At 36.2% G+C, this 16,122-nt stretch overlaps 1 protein-coding gene across 1 annotated transcript; it reads left to right on the top strand.

Annotated features, from left to right (window-relative positions):
* Positions 1 to 210: 210 nt before the first annotated feature.
* On the top strand, positions 211 to 834 carry LOC150107896 (zinc finger BED domain-containing protein 5-like). Its single transcript, XM_090415376.1, has one exon. The coding sequence runs from the start codon at positions 211 to 213 to the stop codon at positions 832 to 834; it is 624 nt and encodes a 207-aa protein (XP_090271502.1).
* Positions 835 to 16,122: the final 15,288 nt, after the last annotated feature.

Genomic DNA, 16,122 nt, shown 5'->3' with positions numbered 1-16,122 from the left:
GCTTGTTTATTTGCATATATTTTAATTCTATTAAATTTACTTTTCAATTACCCACAATAATGGACAAATATTTAAAACAAAAATCAGAAAATCCATCAAATTCGCGAGCCCAACATAGTCATAGACTATATAAAGAGGATTATCTGAAATTTGGTTTCGTGTGTTCTGATAATTCTTCAATCGCATCTTTTTTCAATTTTATGTGGCGAAATGGGATCAGAGCATCAATCTTTGCTCTTCCATACTAAAGTTCGTTGGCTGTCGAGAGGGAGAGTTCTGTGCAGAGTTCATGAGGTGAAAGAAGAATTAAAAGTATTTTTTGAGGGTAACTCTCAGTATTCAGCTAAGTTGGAAGACAATTACTGGTTGCAAAAAATGGCCTACTTAGCTGACATATTTGAATACCTAAATGAACTTAATCGAAAAATGAAAGGACCGCTTGAGACTATATTAACTTGCAATGGCAAAATTAATGTATTCAAAAAGAAAATTCAATTTTGGAAAGATGTGGTGAAAAATGTTTGCCTTGAAATATTCAGTCGGTGTTGTAGATCGAATCCTAAAAAAGAACTACTAGAACTTGTAGATCAACACATATGCATGCTTGAGAGAAAGCTTCATCACTACTTTGAATTAACGGAAACGAAGAAATTCGATTGGGTTCGAAATCCATTTGCATCTTCATTAGATCACATGGCATTCGATTTATCAGTGAAAGAAAAGGAGGAGTTATTAGACTTAAAAAGTGATCGTACCCTTGAAGTGGCGTTTAAGGATGTCTCATTATCTCAATTCTGGGTAACTGCAAAAAAGGAGTTTCCATCCATCGGCTAAAAAGCTATAAACATTCTTTTACCATTTACTACAATATACATGTGTGAACAAAGTTTCTCTTCTATGCTCACTGTCAAGAATATAAAGAGATCATCATTAGAAATAGAAGAAATTAATCATGTTAAGAGAAAAATGTTTCTTCATAGTCTGTCGTGAAATTATTTATGCTTTTGAGGGGCGCCGTGACGTGAAAAAGGTTGGGAAGCAGTGCTTTAAGAGAAAGACCATCCAATACTCAGATGACAGAGCAGTGGTATGCAACCGTGCTGATATAAACATTGCTCGATAAAACATGCAATACGACATTAATGTTGTCGCTAGATGGCTTCTCATAAACCTCATTAACCTAAATTCTGAAAAGACAAAATCTGTGATATGCTACAACCCTCTCAGCAAGCAGCTGAGAAATTTTTAAATAAGTATATAACAACTGAACATCAGTTCTGCTTCAAACAAGGCAAATACATAATCAAAATTATCAGCATAATATGCATATGAATAGCCAGACAAACACCTGCAAGAAGATTTCCGGTTAATAAAAAGCAAGCTGTATTGACCGAAATATCTAGGTCGTAGATTTAGCCAGCAATATCTAGGTCATAGATACATAGAATATATTATATACAAGACATGCCTTGTATGACACAGTATTAAGTTATGCTCTGGCAACGTATTCATTCTTCACAGATATAGTAGAGCAACCAGATTAATAACGTCGTGGTATAACATGATAACATTTGAGAGCAAAGAGATGATGTCAACTTTATTCGCTTTACAATGATAGCGCATAAAATATGAACGAATCATCTATACGCAAGAGCTTTACCTAGTTTTTACTTTTTTTACAAGAGCTTTACTTTTTTTCAGGTCTTGATACACGTGCCGTATAACAAGACAAATATAAGTACAAAATTTTTACGGAGAACATACACCTAAATTCTTATTTTCCCTATATATTAAACAAATTTCCATTTTGAAACAGAAGCCTTTGTAAAGTAGAGACTTTAAGATGTACCTCAAGGTTATTACACTATGAAAGAGAAAGAATCACACCAGATAATCTTCAGGGGTAATACAACGCAGTACATGCACCATCAAATTGCTTGGTATCATGGTAATCTGTGTGTTTGATTACAAACTGGAAAAGTGATATATGTCTTCACTTCTGTCAGCAGATAAACAATATATGGCGGTTGACATCCTCAGATAAACTTAGTAGGAGCTTCGTGGGTGCATATAATTTACAAGTCTTCCAGAACAAAAAAAAAGTAGAAATAGAATTAAAATTCAGCTATTGTATATAACAGGCTTTATGATGTATAAAATCGTTTACGTATTGTAAATATAGCATTGAGAATAAGTACTTAAATAATTACTACTACTGTATAATATAGTTGTTCTAGGGTATACATGCTTGCCGCGCCGTTATTCCCGTTGTATAACATAGAGTGCTGTTTTGATCCAAGATTGAAGTATGTTTCTAAAACGTGTCAGACTTCTAAGACGTGTCATACCAGTACTTTATTGTCGTTTATGTTTTAAAATATGAACATTCCAAACAGAAGCAAGCGTATCTGAGCAAAAGACAGAAATCTACAGAAATATTCGGTAGTGGGAACATAAGGATAGTGGCCTGGAAAGCTATAGAGAAAGGACCCATCCCACCATACAAAATCTGAGTATGAAAGTATGCAGTTAAACTACACTTCATGTATTCTACTGTCCACAAGTAGTGCCATGGTAGAAGGTAAATCCAACATATATCTAACGCTAATGAATCTTTATTATTCTACGTAATGCAAAAGTTGTTTTCTCACTCAGCACCGGTAGAAAAAATAGAAAAAGGTCCTGTTAATAAATAACTTCCACTACACGGAGTAGGGATGTGATTGGTTGCTTTTAAATAATGGTAATAAGACACGTTTCACCAAGTTGTAATTGAAACAATGAGAATTTGTTCGAAGTTTATGAATATTTAATATTCACCTGTCGTCGATCTGCAGTAATCTACATCCAATAAATATTTTAAACTTCACGCAATAACCAACATTGAATTTCTTTATCACTCGGATCAGCTCTCATCATTCACCATCATCCAGTGCGGACTCAATCCTTGCTCACGTCGCATTTCTCGCAGTATGAACTACACTAAAACTTTAGGAAACGAATGCAATGAACTATAATGCATTTGATAATTTTTTCCTTATCAGATTCGTTTGATGTTCCTTCTATCCTAGTGCAGGAGTTCATCGGTGAGAAGAAGCAGATTGATACCTTGTTAGAGGTGAACTGTTCATAAAAACAGCTATAAAATCCAGAAAGATAGAATATGTAGAAAATTGATTGGATAGAGTCCAAGAAAGAACGGCCGTTATCACTGAGAGAGAGAGAGAGAGAGAGAGAGAGAGAGAGAGAGAGAGAAAACAATTCTCTCATTGATTCCATCCAATGAGAGACTGGTAGTCTCTTATGGGAAAATCTTCTGTAGATACTGAGTGAGCCTTAAATGCGACAAAAATTTCGAAGAAGTTGGAATTTTCTTGTGACAAATTGTCGCACTACTGAGCAGCAATTGACCAGAAGAAAAGAATCGCGTGCAAGGAAAAAAATAAAGGTTTTTTGAATGCTGAACAAGATAAAGATGGTTGTGTTTAACATTTAAAAAGGATATGAATGAATTGCCAAACAGAAGCAATATGAGCGAAAGATAAACACTACATAAATATTCGGTAGTGCGAAAATTGGATTACTGGTTATAATTAGTGATAAATTTGAGAGTCGATTGAGAGTAATAAGCAAGTATGGGATAGAGAAGAGCTCCCAGGTACTCCAGTATTCGAGGATAGGCTAGAAGGTAGGATTCATCCAGCGCGATTCTCATTGGGCGATTAGAGAAAAGTTAGCTCCTCAGTTACAGAGGGTGGCCGGTAGGCCAACGGTCTGTTTACTAATAAAACGGTGATATCAAACTTGAACAAATACTCTGGAAATGCCAAGAGTGAGAGCATAATTTATATCCAAATTAAGTGGATATGGAATCCACATTGTTTCAAAATCCGAGTAGAGAAACTACAAGAGTTTTGTGTTGAATATATAGAAACTATAAAAGCGTCAGCAAACCTTTCATGATAGGGGAAACTCGTAGTAAAGGTGGAGTAAGAACTGATCACTATCCTTAGTATTTCCCATAATGTAAAGCACATCTCCTAGTGGACATGTATGATGTTATACATTATGGGGGGGGGGTCACTACCTAGACCGGTTTCGATTTTTGTTGAGGTCTCATCAATGAGTAGGCAGACCCGAAATGTAAATACACAGGTTGTAGTGATACAGAGGTTATACTTTACCATACAAATTGGCAAGAGGTGTCAAATCACAAAAGGCACAAAGAATTACTGAAATGGAGAGCCAAAATGCTTCACCGCTAGGATATGTGTTTTACATTATGGGAAATACTGAGGATAGTGATCAGAGCTTACACCACCTTTACTACGAGTTGTCTCTATCATGAAAGGTTTGCTTACGCTTGGACCCTCCGAAACGTTTATAGTTTCTATATATTCGGGAGGAAACTCTTGTAGTTTCTCTATTCGGCTTTTAAACCATGTTGGATTCAATAGCGACTTAATTTGAATAATTTTGCATCGCCGAAGTGAAGCATTTTGGCTCTCTTATTTCAATAATTTTTATCATTTCATATACTCCTAAATATTCAACCTTTTATATCGATCCCAGACAACAGATGTCGAAGAATCTATAAACTCATATGCGTCGTGGAGGACGAATCTGTTTTGTTGGAATTTTTTTTGAAGTTGCAGGTTATTGCTGTTTGGGAATACTTCGTGAAGAGGGCTGCTCCGCAGGATAGATGAGGAAAAGAGGAAAAGAAGAAGTTGGCCCTTGATTTTTACTGAAATGGCATGTCAGGCTGCTGCTGCTACTCTTGTTTTTCAGGAAATGAGAGAGAACTGAGGGATGATGGTAGTTATTGTTCGTCAATGAAAACATATTTTCCAAAAACAGAGAGCGAATATTATGCTTCTGTGATGTAGTGAGAAGTACAAAAAAGGATTATCTTTCAACCGAATCGCTGTTGCCTGGCACCAAGAATTTCAGAGGTTTTAGGTGCACATAGTCGCATTTTAAGGAAGGATAGGTAGATTTGTGATTTGTATGAAATTAATAACCTGATAAGTATAAATTAGTATTTTCAGATCAAAGTGGTTAACTAGCTTTTAAGAAAGCGTAGAAGCTATTGCTATAAGAGCCTCTGTAGCTCAGTCGATAGAGACTAAACCATTCGCAAAGAGCTGGGTTCGATTCCTATCCAAGACGCGACTTATCTTCATCTGGTCTCTTTCGACAAAAGGTGAGTTAGCAGGTGTCGTACGAAAGTAGGAAGTTTCTCACCCGGAAACCAGGGATTTCGTCTCCAGAACAGGCAAACCACCCCCTTAACACATGCATTTACAGAAATAGCTCACGGGTAAGTATAGAGCAACCACCTTATCCTCGAGAAGGTCGCAGTTGTGAAGTCCACAGCCAAGAACTTTAATGATCCGTGAAAGATTAAGAAGAATCTGTTGCTATAATATGGTTAGGGCAGAGAAGGCCACCAAAAAGCAGTAAAAGATGGATCAGAACATGTCTGCCGGGTTTTAGATTAAAGCAAGATCCCTTATTTCAAGAGAGGCGAAACTACGTTTTCGTAGCATTGAAGGTTAACTGTTTACCTCGTCTCATTCAAGGATGATTTACTGATCAGAGTTTGAAGAATTTCTCGCACTGATCTTGAAACTTGTGACGTTTAAGCGCTGCATGGTTTGTTAAATGCATAGCACTGATGAAGGGTGCTGTCTTCACATTGCTATGGTCAGGATTAGTGATACTGAGGGAGGTCACACAGGCATCACCCATCCACTATGACACGTAGTGAACAATCGGAGAAAATTCGAGCTAACGAATTAAAGAAAGTGGAGGATAAACTGAACAATCGATTTATTCAGTAGACCTTGTTCAAATGTTCTGGAAATGTCAAAGAAACAGACAACTCTATTCATGACATCACTTGTATCTAGAGATTGGTGATGTACGCTAAGATATCAAGGGCGGATCTAGAATCGCGGAAGTACAGGGTGGCCATAAAATAACTTTACCTCTTTGTAGGCATCTGAGCTAAAACCAATAAACGGAATGAGACCAAATTTTATATTGAGACTTTTGAAGGTAAGAGGAGACGAATTCCGCGAAAAAAAATATTTAGTAGCAAAAGTCGCCGATAGGAGAATTGGAGCTGGCAGAGCCGAAAACAAGCGGATAATTACCTTAAAGGAAGATAAAATGGAATAATAACATTTTGACGGCTTAAGCGACAACCGCGTCACTCATTCCAGCTTGATGTGTGGCGCGTTGTAATGATAATAATAATAATGATAATAATAATAATAATAATTATAATAATAATAATAATTAAACTAAAAGTATACAACTTGCGAGAGCCACAGAAATTAATGTAGTGATTGAACTTACAAGAAATAATGCTTTATTCATCAGAATCAGAATCGCCTGGACCACATACACGATTTTCAATGTGCTGACCTTTCTTGTGTACGACAAATTGCTTCCGGTGTGCGACATGCTCTCCAACTGAGCGTAAGGAGTCGGATTGGATGTACATAACAGCCCGTTTTATGTTCTCTTTCAAGACATGCAAGTTGGGAACGCCACCAACACAGATAACGGATTTCAAATACACCCACAGCCAAAAGTCACATGGGATGATATACGAGGATCGAGGCGTCCATGCCGACGGAAAAAACTGCCTGAACGTTCCCAATCCCGTTTTGTGTAGAATTGGTGACGCTGCTATCACGTAAGCACAGTAAAGTTTGCACAATCCTTTTTACATGCGTTTACTGCAAACATTTGACTGCTTTCGGCTCCGCCATCGCCAAAATTTCTCCCAACGGCGACTTTTGGTACTAAATCTTTTTTTCACGCAATTCATGTCCCCCATGCCTTCGAGAGTCTCAATATAAAATGTGGTCTCATTCCGAGTATTAGTTTTAGCTACAAATAGCTCCAAAGAGGGAAAGTTAAATTATGTCCACTCTGTATAATGGTGTTATTGATTAACTTATTGGTATGGCTTGACGTCGAGAGTCTTCTGTCGCATGATGCTATAGGACGTTGTGTCACACAAGAAGTTAATAAAAATCCATCTTTATTATTTTCATGATACTTCACTGCTTCTTCATTAATACTCGACCAATGAGAGCCATCCGCGATGAATAATCGTTTGAATAATCATTTGAAAAGGCACAACACATGCACTTCCGTTTATTTCTGAATCATAATTTCACTCTAACTTCATTTTCTCTGCATAATAAAAGAGAAAATTTAGAGAGAATAAAACATGCATTCAGAAACAAATCGACGGAAATCGATTTAATTAAAAATTAAACTTTTCTTTCTTTCGTCAGTTTGTTCCTCTTCCAGAGCAACTGAGAAACAGGTCACAAGTCACAGAAAGAAGATTTCCATATAAATGCAATACTCCTAAATCACTGTATTGTGTAGGCTTTGTCTTAAAGAGTTTCTAGTTAATTTCTGTATGCAAATAAACAACCTCTTGATGAATGTAAGCATTAGTTTTGTAATTTAAATTACCAACGTAATAAACACAAAATGCCCACTTGTATTTTATGGATTACTTTTACAAAAAATCAGAGGTGAAACAAACGAGCGTTTAGTGTTGAACAAATTACTTCTTAAAACAAAAATCGTTCTTTAATAACAAAAGAGGACATCTCACTTTGTTTTTCACAAATATGGGGATTATTTTTTTTTCAAAACTGTTCTTTAATATTTAATCAGTGACATTGGCTTTGCGAACTGATAAGGCCAAACATATCTGTTGGAAAACTGTATAGATTTTTAATCTTTTGCTACCTTTGGTTTATGTGATGTTTATATCCGTTGTTCATAACCATACGCAACTGATTAACATCTTTAAAATTCCCAGCTACTCTAGTAAGAAATACGTTGGCAGAACAGATATAATAGAGATAATAAATAATGCATAGATATAATTATCTCGTGTAAGCAAAATGTCCTTAATTTGATGACAAAGAGATATTGCAACAGGTGCTGCTCTTTACAGTTTTTTCAACTCTGTATAGATTATCATCGGTTCTGCCTTTCACTTTACATTTCTGGCGAAAATGACTTCAAGAGTATTTCTCTTTGTTCTTGCGGTGATCGCGGCCAATGTTAGGGCGAACGACGAATCTTTTTCCAAGACAAGAGCGAGATTTTCATGAGTTTATTGGTTTTTATAATTCTCATTATTTCATTTTATCCTTTAATTAATGAATTGCAATTGAATGCATAAACACATATTTAATTGTTTATAGCTTGCCCATTTATCCCTCATTCCACACCAAAGGATATATAACATTTAGTGATATTATAAAAACACATTTCCTTGCACTTACAATGATCTAATACTTTGTTGTTATTATTGTTATTTATTCACATAATCGATACACAGTCAATACAAGACATCATTTAAACAAAAAATTGACTGGTGATACAGAGCAATTTGGATTCAGCAATCCAAGACTCTTAAGAATAGTCTGTAAGGTAGTATTTAGTATTTAGTAAATTCGTAAACTATCGACTGTTCTAGTAATGCTGTTTGTTAGATCATACGGAGTCTCTGCTTAGATGTTTAATTTGCTATAATTAGTCGGAGAGCTTCTCTGAAATTGCATCAAGTGCACCGATAACTATTGGGATAACTTTGGTGTGTTTAAACAAACTTCGGTCAACTTCGATTGCCAGATCTCAATATTTAGTAATTGTTTCTAATTCTTTGTTATTAATGTTGTTATCAATGGGTACTGCGATATCGATAATGCAAACCTGTCGATGTTCGATAATTGTGATGTCAGGCAGGTTGTGTTCCAAATGCCGATCAGTTTGTATTCGAAAGTCCCAGAGAATTTTTGCTCTTTCGTTTTCCAGTACTGTCTCTATTTTATGCTGCCGCCAATTATCAGATGTAGGAAAGCCATATTTTTTGCATACAAGCAAATGAATTGTTTTGGCCACTTGATCATGGGGGTATTTACAATCAGTGACTACCTGATTGCTGATTGCTGCAGGCACTGATTAGATGTTCTACAGTCTCATCTTTCTGATAAATTCTGATCAAATGGCTAATCATTTACTGAACTCCTACAAGATAAGTCCCAGGTCTACCAGGAAAATAACTGTGCAATCTTCCATCAGAAAAAACCTGAAGATGGCCTCCGAGCTTCCTGAACTTGTACAGCCAGTTTCTCTTGAACAGGTACAAGAAGCCTTAAACGTCAACAAGCATGGCAAGGCTGAAGGAGTGGATGGTATCCTATCCCAGTTTCTAAAACCTCTCGGACAACGGGGTCAAACATGGCTGATCGCCCTTTTTTCAAAAATAATAACACCTGAAAAACTCCCAATACCGTGGCGAGAAGCCAAAATAATTGCTGTGCCCAAACCACAGAAAGATCCAAATAATGTGAAAAATCTACGACCTATCTCCTTGCTTTGCTCCACCTTTGAGCTCTTTGAAAGTATTCTACTTAAAAGAGTTTCGCCACTAATCGAAAGAGCACTCCGATTGAACAAGCTGGCTTCAGGGTTGGAAGATGTTGCTGTGATCAGATCATGTCCCTGACAATACAGATTGAAGCAGGCGTCCAGAAGAAACTTAAATCCAGAGTCACTTTCATCGGCCTAACATCGGCTTATGACACAGTCTGAATCAGGGGCCTCCTAAAGCTAAGCAATATCATAAGGCGCAAAACAAATTTCCAGCTTTTTGAATCCATTCTCTCCAACAGAGAGATCCTGGTCCATATTGGTGGAAGAAAGAGCAGGCCCAGATTCCACACAATGATCTTTCACAGAGCTCTGTGTTATCCCCTTTACTATTGAACATTTATATGTCTCACTAACCGCATACCCGCTCAAGCAGATATGTATACTTCGATGATCTCGCTATCCTACCTTCTTTGCCAACCTCCTTTGCGAACCTGAAAACAACCTTGAACACAGACCTGAGTATCCTGAAGGTGTACTTCAAGCAGTGGTATCTGAAGCCAAATCCAAGAAAAACTGTGTTCACCACATTCCACCTGAACAACGCAGAGGCGAATCGAAGACTCAACCTGTCCTTTGGTGGCAAAATGGTAGAACATGAGCCTCACTCGAAATACCTTGGAGTGAGCCTGTACAGAAGCCTAACCTATAAAGAAGCATCACCAACCTGTCGAACAAAATTAAAACGAGAAATTATATCATCTCACGACTTGCTGAGACAACCTGGAGTTGCGGTGCTAATGTCTTAAGGTCGTCTTCAATAGCCCTTGCGTTCTCTGCAGCAGAATACTGATTTTGTTTCCCTGTCTCGGAAAGAAGTGCACACACACACTATCATAACAGACAACCAGTCTGGGTGTCTATCATTATAGACACCCAGACATCCCATTCATAACAAGAGTGACTTAATAACAAATAACCGTCACTGTCGAAAATGGGCAAACCATGCAGGAGTTCAGAGCCGAAACTTTACGAAAGAAACTTTGGATTATTACTGAAGATTATTACACATTATTATTATTATTATTATTATTATTATTATTATTATTATTATTATTATTATTATTATTATTATTATTATTATTATTATTACTAGAAATACACATAAATATTGCAAATGAAAACCAGAACAACACTGTACAATACCTAGACACACTATCCATGTACAATCTAATACCAACAATAACATCATGTACTAGAGACGAAATATTCGGAAATACTATCACTGCCTCCTGTCTAGATCATATAAACGTCCGAGTACCAACCAAATAGTTACACTGCATCAGTCATAAAGTGCAAAGTAGCAGACCATTACTTCTCCGCTCTAAACCTGAACACCAAGACAATACCCATGCAACGTCCCACAGAAGAAAAGCGACAGAAAACAATAATAGACGAAGAAATAGTCAACCACGAAATAAGAAAAACAGACTGGGAACACCTGGCATCAGATTCAGCAGATATCTTATACAACAACATTAAACTCACACTGGAGGAAATATATACGAAAGCTACAAAGAAAGTCCGAATTCGATCAAAAACAACACAAAATCCCTGGATAACACAAAACTTAATCCTAGAAATACACAGAAAGGACGCTTTATGGAAAGAATTAAAGCGATATTCAAATAACACAACTTTAAAAACTGAATATAAGATAACAAGGAATCACCTTACAACAGAAATCAGAAATGCAAAAAGAAGCTACTACAGAGACAAACTAACCTCCGCACAAAACAACATGAAACAAACCTGGCATCTGATTAATGAGATGCTAGATTCTGTTCCCAACACCACCGCCTCCGAAACCATAAAACACACCTCCATGAAAGACGCAAAACCTATCCAACAACTAGCAAATGACTTTAACCAATACTTTGCAGACTCCATCCAAGACCTTCACAGAAATATTCCCCCAATCACAAAACGAGACCCTCCACTTGGACCGCAATCAAAACAGACATTATGGTTCCCAACCATAAAAGAAGCAGAACTTCTCTCAGCAATACATCAAATCAAACCAAACAAAGGCCCAGGAATAGTTGGTATCAGACCTAAAGATATAAAGCAACACGCAACTAGTTTGTCTTATCTATCAACTAGTAAGTCCTATCCTACTAAAATTACTAAATAAAATATTTAAAACAGGACAGATACCAAGTATGCTAAAGACCACCATAATCACACCCATATACAAACAAGGAAAAAGAAATTTAATCAGCAATTACAGACCCATAGCAACATTACCAATTATCAATCAAATTATGGAGCGGATCATACTGAAGAAACTCACAGCATACACTGAGATCTTTCATCTTATCCCCAAAACACAATATGATTTTCAGAAAAATAAGGGAACAACATCTCTCTTGGAAGACTTTACAGACTTAATTAATACCGGCTTAAGCAAAAACAAAATTGCCATGGTAGTCTTTATAGATCTAACCAAAGCATTCGATACACTTACACATCAAATCTTGTTAGAAAAGCTGAGGCATGTTGGAATAGACGGGCCTCTTCACAGGTGGTTTACAAACTACCTCCAAAATAGAAAGCATATCACAGGCATCGGATAAAACCGAAGCAGAGAGCTACCAGTAACCTGTGGAGTGCCACAGGGAGCTGTCTCTCCCCAACTCTATTCAACATTTACACGCACGATATTAATCAGTTACCACTCAAAGGTAAGATATTCCAATACGCAGACGATACAGCAATAATATCCATTCATAATAACGCAAGCATAGCCCAAACAAATATGCAACATGATATAAATCTGATCATAGACTGGCTCACGAAAAATTCCATACACCTAAACTCAGAAAAGAAAAAATTAATGATATTCAGAAATCCACTGACTCGACCAGTTGATAACAAATATATAACCATCCAACATCCACTTTCCAACATAAAAAACACACAGAACAGCAAAACCACTACAATCACTCAGGTTGAAACAATACAATACCTTGGAATTTACTTCGATGCAGATATGAACTGGAATAGCCACATAAACCATCTACACAACAAACTCCGAACAATAACTGGCAAACTCTACAGGTTAAAAGACATAGTTCCGATACGCCTAAAAACACTAATATACAAAGCACTATGCCAAAATATACTAAGATACGCTATAACAACGTATGCTTTCTGTGCACCTTACAAATTAAATAGATTAATGTCGCTACAGTACAAAATGACAAAACTGATCTTTTGGAAACAAAGAGAAAATCACGACCTTATAAACATCGCAATGGCAGAACACAAAATATTGACAGCAAAACATTTATGTCACTATGCAGCCTTGCTAAAACATTATTTCGATGCAAACTACAGTACAGTTATAAATACATACTGTATAACAAGACCTCAGACTACTAATTATATCACATATAAATACAATAATCACTACGGAAAGGCCACGCGAAACTTCTACATCCCAGACATGATAAACAAATTACCTTTTGAATAAAGAAACCTTAGAAACTACAATAGCCTGAAAAGAGCTCTAAGGACATACTACGAACAAGAAACACGCACCCAAAATACCATACAGACTTAATGAAACACAATATATTCGCTCAGGCGTCCAGTTCAGCGACGCATCAATACATTCCGAGTTATTGTTTGTCTGTGTGTGTGTGTGTGTGTGTGTGTGTGTGTGTGTGTGTGTGTGTGTGTGTGTGTGTGTGTGTGTGTGTGTGTGTGTGTGCGTGCGTGCGTGCTCGTGTGAGTGCGCGCACGCGAATTTCTCAATCATAGATTTCGTAGCTTCCCAACACAGCAAAATAAAAAAAAACAATACAAAATAACCAACTGGTGTCATCCTCAGATAAGCTTACATATAAGCTTCGAGGATGAAAGCAAAACAAAAATTAGTTCTCATCCAAGATATATCATATGTAACCAAATGCATGTAATATACGTATTGCATGAAAACCAATGTAAGTAATGTAAATATCAGATGTAAACAAATGTAAGTAATGTCATATATAAACAAATGTATGTAATGTATATAATAATTGTAACAAATGTATGTAATGTATATAATAATTGTAACAAATGTATGTAATGTATATAATAATTATAACAAATGTATGTAATGTATATAATAACTGTAACAAATGTATGCAATGTAAAAAAAAATAATTCTTCTATAAGTAAATCATGAGTTTACACCATATGTTTGTGAAAATAAGGAAAAATAATATTTAGATTGCATATGTGTAAATCCTTTTTAGGACTTCCAGGGTAACAAATGGCAATGCTGTAGTCAATGAAGTTTTAACTGAGGCTCGGCTATTCCCGTTACCCAGCCAGGACTAGAGCTTTTTAGCTCAATAACACTCCATCCACACAGATTTACTTCATTCAGATGACGGGATAAAGAGTCAAGGACTCAGTCCATCGCCCAGTTCTTATAAGAACTATAAGAACTAAATACTGTTGTATATAATCACACATTTTCAAACTTGGGAAAAAAAAATAGTAAACCACAACATGTAATATTATACAACTTATGTAACTCTGAACAATATAATTGTAAATTATTATTATGATTGTTATATAAAAAAAAAACTGTTATCATCATTACTATTTAAATCTCATTATATGTAGCACAAAGTGCTGAACCTTGTAAAATAATATAGTGAATAGATGATCATTGTACATATGTAAATATTTGAAAGAACAATAAAAAAAAATATTATTAGCAGTAGCATTTTATAGTCGGGAATCCCAGATAGAAAACAAATACTTCGGCCAGAATGAATGAGGAGACTGCTAACTAACTTTGAATTGATCCTGCTGTTTTATATAGACTTATCTAAGGATAGAGTGGCGCAGTATAATAGAAATTTCTCTACCCTTGGATTGGTGATCAATTTACAATTAGTTGTGTTTTATTTTATGAAAGTGACTTAAACAAGATGGCGGATTCGAACACGAAGAGAACAACTTTACGACAATAACATGCAAACTAGCAGACCATTATTTCACAGCATTATAGTTACACACTGAACCAGAACCCATAAAATCACTGAGACTACAAAACAGTATCTAAACGAATTGTAAATAGCATTGTAAACGAAGCAATAGTGAACGATGAAATCAGAAAAACAGACTGGATGCGGATTGCATCTTTAGACTCTGCTGAAGCTGTATATAATAATCTTAAACTTGCATTTAACAAAATATACAACAAAGCATTAACAAAAATAAAAATACGCCCCCAAACGAAACAGAATCCATGGATAACAGAAACATATTAACAGACATACAAAGAAAAGATGCCCTACGGAAACTACTTAAGTGTCCAAACAATATTGCTTTACAAGCTGAATACAAGAGGAAGCGGAATCTCCTAACAACACAGATTAAAACGGCAAAAAGAAACTATTACAGCATTAAGCACTATTACAATATAAAGGAAACTTCACCTGATTAATGAAATGCTGGGCAATATACACAGAACCATTGCCTCAGAAACAATAAAACACAGCTTTGCCTGCGACCTCTAATCTCTCAAACAGTTGGAAAACAACTGTAATCAGCACTTCCTGAACTCTGTCCAAAAACTACAAGAAACAGCCTTTCCTTATACCAAGAAGCATTCCCCACTAGGTCCACGAGCAACCCAGTCGATGTGGTTCCCCACAGTAATAAAAGAAGAATTATCACTGGCAATTCAACAAATTAATCCTAACAAAGGACCGGGGATAGATGGAATCAGACCAAAAGACATCAAGAAACACTCAACCGACCTACTTCTAGTTATACAAAAACTGTTAAATAAAATCTTCGAAACGGGACACATACCTGAAACACTGAAGACTGCATTAATCACACCCATAGACAAACAGGGAAAAATAAAACATAAATAATTACACACCAATCGCCACGCTGTCTGTAATCAACCAAATCATGGAGCGCATCGTGCATCAGAAACTCTCCGCATACGTTGAAAAATTTCAAATAATCCCCAAAACATAATATGGCTTCGAAAAAAATAAAGTAACAGTAACGCTCCTGGAAGATTTCACAGACCTAATAAACGCTGCATTGGATAAGAATAGAATAACATTGGTCGTTTTCATTGACCTAACAAACGCATTTGACACACTAACACACAAAACCTTGTTAAGGAAATTAACAAACATCGGAATCAGATATTGCCTATTCCAGTGGTTTTAAAGTATACATGAAAATCAGGAAGCACATTGCACGTATAGGATCAGCATACACAAAGCGGTACATGTAACCTGTGGAGTACCGCAAGGAGCTGTTTTATCTCCCATCCTATTTAACATATACACACACAACATAAGCCAACTCTCACTAAAAAGAAAATCTTCCAGTATGCAGACGACACGGCCATAGTATCCGTTCGCAACAATGCAAATATCGCTTATTGAAATATGCAACATGACATCAATCAAATCGCTAACTGGTTAACTGAAAATGGCATATACAGAAATAACTTTCCCTCTTTGTAGGATCTGTAGCTAAAACCAATAAACGGAATGAGACCAAATTTTATGTTGAGACTTTTGAAGGCATGCAGAGATGATTTCCGAAAAAAAAGAAAAAAGATTTAGTAACAAAAGTCGCCAATTGGGGAACGTTTGGCGCTGGCGG

This window comes from Typopeltis vanoorti, chromosome 3, assembly GCF_054136105.1.
Source record: "Typopeltis vanoorti isolate ZY-2024b chromosome 3, IOZ_Tvanoo_1.0, whole genome shotgun sequence".
Lineage (NCBI taxonomy): Eukaryota > Metazoa > Arthropoda > Arachnida > Uropygi > Thelyphonidae > Typopeltis > Typopeltis vanoorti.
Note: the sequence above shows the minus strand (reverse complement) of the source record. Positions and strands in the feature narration are given on the sequence as shown.

What these genes read in the sequence shown, in the direction of transcription:
- LOC150107896 (XM_090415376.1), top strand. Translation starts at nt 211, where the DNA reads ATGGGATCAGAGCATCAATCTTTGCTCTTCCATACTAAAGTTCGTTGG.